Here is a 5,522-nt window from a genome sequence, read left to right as displayed (position 1 = left end):
TTTTTTTTTTTTTTTTTTTTTAAATTTCCTTCATGCTATGTTGTTCCTGAGCAGATTGTCTGATTGCCCACAGGATGGCCGCGCTGCTGGTGCTGGTGCTGGGCTGGCCCCTGTTGGCGCTGGCGGCCGCGCTGCCGCACTCGCCGCAGGAGGTGCTGCCGCTGGACCGCCTGGGCGAGCGGGAGCCCACCTGCGACCAGCTGCGCGCCATGTGGCTCTTCTCCAAGCGGCAGTCGCGCGCCGCGCAGATCACCAACGAGATACCCACCTACCGGGACGCGTTCGCCTACACGTGGGAGTCGGCCATGGGTGGCCGCGGCGGCCAGGGGCAGTCAGGTGAGCATGTCGAACGTGTGTTTGCAGGCAAAGTTTAAGATGAAATTATGAAATTCCTTTAGAACACCTCACAATATGGTTTCGGAAAAGAATAACGGGATATTCGACGAGCGTCAATTTGCACGAATTGTACCTGGTGTACCAGAGCAAACGCCCCCGGTGTTTCGGGTTTGCCTCACCCTCCTCACCATCCGCCGCAACACTACTTGGGTGCTTGCCCCGACACACCTTATGGTACACATGATCCGGACGACTTGTTCCAGGCACGCCGGACTACGCCCACGTGCGCTTCCGCAACGGCGCGCGCGCCGCCTACCCGGGCCCCGTGTACGGCCGCATCGTGGAGAACACCCCGCCGCGCTGGAGGAACAGCCCCGCCGGACGCATCCGCAACTTCGAGGACAACAGCCCGACGGGCCTCGCCTCGGGCCGCCTCTACAGCGGCCAGCCGCACCGGACCGCCAGGATCTCGGGCGGGGGGCTGCCGCCGCAGCAGACGGGGAGCTTCCAGCACCTCAAGGTAACGCGCTCGACGGACAGGGCGAGAAGCTTAAACTTGTGCGTTGACGTGTCGGTAACGTGGGGTACTTCACGCAACAAGATATTAGAAAGATATTAGGATTATCTCAAAAAATCAGAAAAAATCAGGAAAAATAAATGGTGTACGCTTGAATTTGTTGTGGAGGCCGCCTCAGTCGGTAAACCTCAACCTTGCTCTGTCCGCAGGAGATGATCCGCCAGGAGCGCCTCCGGGAGGTGCAGGAGCAGCGCCTGGCCGAGGAGGCGGCGGCGGCCCGCCAGCTCAAGGACAACTCCAAGCCGCACTTCGGCCGCGTGCTCAACGGCCCAGCCTCCTCTCTCGACCTGGTCATGGCGTCCGCCAACAACAACAAGCGCAGCGCGGCCGTCGAGGCCGAGACAGAAGCAGAGGACGTTCTCTCGCCCGACCAGGTAGAGGCCTCTGACGGAGAGGACCTGTCCGGCGCGTCCGAGCTCCACGAGGACAGCCGTTAGTAAATGAGTCTGTCCCACAGGTGGAGGACAAGCCCTGGTGACGGTAGCGGGGCTCGCAGGGGACTCGAGGACTTCCACCATCGCGGCCCTGGCCGTGGCAGAGGCCCTGGCAGAGGCCCTGGCAGAGGCCTTCCGTCGTGAGCGTGGGCGCTGCCCCCGGCAGGTCAGCTAGCCAAAAACCCGCCTCCTACGCACCATCACCCCCGCGCACCAAGCCGCACCAGCTCCACCACCGCACCGCCCTCCAGCACGGACCCCTGCACGGCGCGCGGGGCCCGCACCGCCCGCACTGGGGCAGCCCAGCCCCCGGGCCCCCGCGCGTCCTCGCGGCCCGTTCGGCCCGCAACGAGCACCACCGCACTATTGCACGCCCCTTCCCAGCACTCCTCACCGCCGCTCCCCGCGCCCCGACGGGCCCCCCAGCCACCCGAGGGGCACCCCCGCGCCGCAGCAGCGCGCCGCCGCTCGCGCACCGCCACTACTCGCCGCGACCCGCACCGCCCAGGGTGGCCGCCGCCTCGGCCGCCGCCGGGGCAGCCTCATGCTTCCGCCACTGTGACGCCCTCGAGGTCTTGGAGGCCGCGGGGGGGCGAGCCCCCTCCCTGCCCCCTCTGAGCCCCGTGCGGGGGTCGGGCCGCTGGTCGGGCCCCCTCGCCCCCCTCCGAGTGCCCCGCCACCGTTTCGTGTAAACATATCCAATGATATCATGTAACGACATATCTGGCCCGCTCGCGCGCGTTTGTGCACGTTGGTCGTCGCTCTGAGGTCGAGCCTGTACATTGACTTTGTTAAGCGGGAGATTAAGTCCTTGTAATTTGGTAAATAATAGGTATACGGAATCGAGTAGAATGTTGCCACAGCGCAGATATTTCTCAATTCACCGAAGTTTGTTGAGAATAATCATTTTGAACTGTGTCAATCAGTGAATACAAACACATTTCTTTTTATAGTGCCGCTATGTTTGGCGAGGCAGTGACAGATTCTCTGTCAAGAAGCCGACATAATAATGCGGTCACTAATACTTTGATGGGAAAATTTAACGGCGTTCAGTTTGCTTAGCTATGAGATGACAAACGATACTTTGCTCATTTGAATGTTCATTTTCGTGGATTTTGAAGCTTGTCTTGAGGCGTCCGCACACGCCTTTGTTTTAAAAAGACAGCAAAACATGAATACCTTTATTCCACGTTCCACCAGATTTGTGAGGCAACTCCTCGCGCGATGAATACGAATTGTGTACGGGTGCACGCTGTCCAGTGTTTCACAGCTCGCATGTTTTTCTTTGCACATGGCACTCAAATTTTTGACCTGCACAACTTCACTGCACTTTTCTAATTTTTTAAGCACTGCATGTCTTGGAAAACTTTCCATGTTTTTATATTTTGTATAACAAAAGTTCACGAGAAAATTTTACAGCAGTCTTCCGGCAATATACGAAGAACGAATTATTCTCAGCAATCTCTTTAAGCGTTTAAGTTTAGTAGGGGCTTTGCTGTTAGGCATCCCGGTACCGTGTGTCAGGGCTAAGACACAGCAGTGTGTGGCTTTGCCTACCCGCTCTACCCGTAAGGGGCGACGGCTCCTGGAGTAGGCCAGCCCGCAACACTGCTGTGTCGTCGCCCCTGACACGGTACAAAACGCTGACGCTTTTCCGCCCCGAGGTGAATTTAACTCTTCGTCAATTACGAACCCTCTGGACTTTGAGAAGACACTGACAATAACTAAAGTTTTATTGGACTGGTTTCCTTGTGATAGTGGGGATTAGTAGGATTACGTATTTACTCTTCGGGCTGAATTAAGAGACAATAAACTAAATTGTTTCAAGCAAATTATCTCATGCCATGGCAAAATCGATTTTGAGAAATATCTTCTAACGCTCTACCTTATTTTCGGTTAACCTCCTCAGATATGTAAGTTATTCTTAACAAGTGCGATGCGTGTCACATATTAGAGGTTGGTAACAGCGTTGGAACTAGAGAGCTAGGAAACTCTTCGTATAAATTATATTATAATATTCAAACTTGTATCTGCGTCTGAGAAGCGGTTCTCGTAGGTTCTCTGAGGACGAGTCTTGCCTCACACCGTTTACTTATAGCGAGCACCTTGCGCCATAGACTTTTAGTAATCCTAAATGCTGCTGAGAGACGGGGGACTCAGTGAGAAACGGCGTGGACGCGACGTCTAAACGACATGAAAACGACGTTAAAATGGGCGAATTGACGTCGCAACGATATCGTTGCCTTAAACAATTTCTCGCGCGGGAATGACCATGACGAGTCGCGTGGCGGTGAGCCAGCCCAATGAGAAATGACGGCCAAACATCGAAACGATGTAAAAATAGTCGAATTGACGTCACAACGGTATCGTTTCGGCATTAATTTGTCACGGGACAGTAGGTTGATATGAAGGTTGTGGAGAGCAGGACAGGCAAGCGTAATGGAGACGAAAGGTTTCAACATTAACTAGCGGGGTCAGAGCTGGTCAGAACTAATACTTTTTAGTCGATTCTCTGCCTTCTGCGTTCTCGTCGCTCAATGTAAGAAATGGTTAACAATAATGTTAAATAATGTAGGGCCTGCGCTATAAACGCTTTCGGTGTTTATGAAGACTTAACTAAATCTTACCCCTAGTATTTAAGCTTCAAAATCTCTATTTTTAATCTATGTTTGACCCTAGCTCGTACCCCTTTTCTGTATTTTTTTTCTTGTGTGGCTAGGAAATGTGGAACGGCTAAACAGCTGAAGTCTGGAAATTTTTTTAGCCACGCGGGCTTGCGCCGCTTCTATATACAAACTTCGCATATCTTGCAATGCAAAATGTCTTCCACAATTTCCGTTAGTTACCTTATTGTATCAGAATGAATCATTATTCAATTCGTTATTCCAGTTCATATCAGTGAATAGTTTCGCATTAAAATTCGTTCAGGCTGTTACAGGTTGTCATAGGCCTATGTACCTCGCACATATCCATTTGTATCTTTTTTTTCGGAATTCTCAGCATATCAAAGTTATCTGAAATTTAAATACACCATTTATTTACGTTTTCCTGAAGGCAAGGTCTATTTTTTTTCTCTTCTATCTACTTAGTTGGAGGGGAAATAGAGAACAAAAGTCCATTAAGATTGCGTTAGCTTGTACATAGTCCGTTCAACGTGACCGACGATTTAATACCACAAGCGCATCGATGTGTGTGTGTGTGTTCAGTAGTAGATTTGAGCTGGATATTGAGGATACGAAAACTCTACAGCCTTTATAAATCTCCGAGTTAAAACATTTGTACCTTTGTTAACTTTAATATAGTTTCCCCCATCAGATTTGAGTATAACTTATAGATTATAAACAGAATTCAGCACTAAGTAATTCCCATTTTTATTTCACTTTATGCGGGAATTCATGCCAAATCGTAATTGTGCAAATGCTAGTCACTATTCATATCGATGGCAGTGAACTTTCTAAAAGATGATTTGTTTGGAAAAGCAGCTCAAAAAATTTCTCACAGTTTCAAGTTGTTGCAGTCGAAAATAAGTGGCGCGAACCAATGCAAAGTGTTACTGCCCTTTACGAAAATGCCTCATAGGCTTTTCGACCATCGTTGGTAGTTCTTCCTTTCCCCCACCATCACATGGGAGAGGCAGCGACCGGAGGAACAGCAGCTGTAAAGCGATCGCAAATACCATTTGACTATTTTTTATCGATGCTTTCACCCGTGGACGAATGTTTTTGGGGGGTTTATATTGGAATATTTCGTATTCTACTCTCCATATCCTTGAAATATGATTATCTGTTATTAGTGTCGACAATCTGTGGGTCAGGCTCAGGTATAATGACTATCATGGGTCACCCTCATCAAAAAGAGTGAATATATTCAACCAAATTGATGCTTCTAGTTGTTTTAGCGCGTTAAAGTTAACATAACGAAAGGAATAGACTACGCCCCTTGTTGATTTCTATGTGACAATAAATAGATTACCTCCAATAAATGTGTGATTGTGTTTAACCCTCATAATCCACCACGACAACAACCGCACTTTCGAGAAAAATGAAGATGTTCCCACACTGAACATATCACAGGGGGGAGGGGGGGCGCTCACGACAGAACTGGATACGCACGGGTAGACCAGCCCGCCGAGCTGCTGTGTCAGTACGGTTGCCCGTCGTAGAAGTACTTACAAA

At 50.5% G+C, this 5,522-nt stretch overlaps 1 protein-coding gene across 1 annotated transcript in view; it reads left to right on the top strand.

Annotated features, from left to right (window-relative positions):
- The window catches only part of LOC113213004 (uncharacterized), a 17,745-nt gene extending 12,416 nt beyond the window's left edge, over positions 1-5,329 (top strand). The window contains exons 2-5 of the mRNA XM_026431907.2: positions 74-336; positions 600-856; positions 1,063-1,287; positions 1,371-5,329. Coding sequence (XP_026287692.1) covers positions 75-336; positions 600-856; positions 1,063-1,287; positions 1,371-1,391 — 765 coding nt within the window. The 5' untranslated portion in view covers position 74 and the 3' untranslated portion in view covers positions 1,392-5,329. The remainder of the gene's footprint in view (positions 1-73; positions 337-599; positions 857-1,062; positions 1,288-1,370) is intronic.
- Positions 5,330-5,522: the final 193 nt, after the last annotated feature.

The sequence above is a fragment of the Frankliniella occidentalis genome, unplaced genomic scaffold (genome assembly GCF_000697945.3).
Source record: "Frankliniella occidentalis isolate FOCC.00 unplaced genomic scaffold, Focc_3.1 Scaffold39, whole genome shotgun sequence".
Classification (NCBI taxonomy): Eukaryota; Metazoa; Arthropoda; class Insecta; order Thysanoptera; family Thripidae; genus Frankliniella; species Frankliniella occidentalis.
The sequence above is the reverse complement of the archived record's forward strand: the minus strand, read 5'-3'. Positions and strand labels throughout refer to the sequence as shown.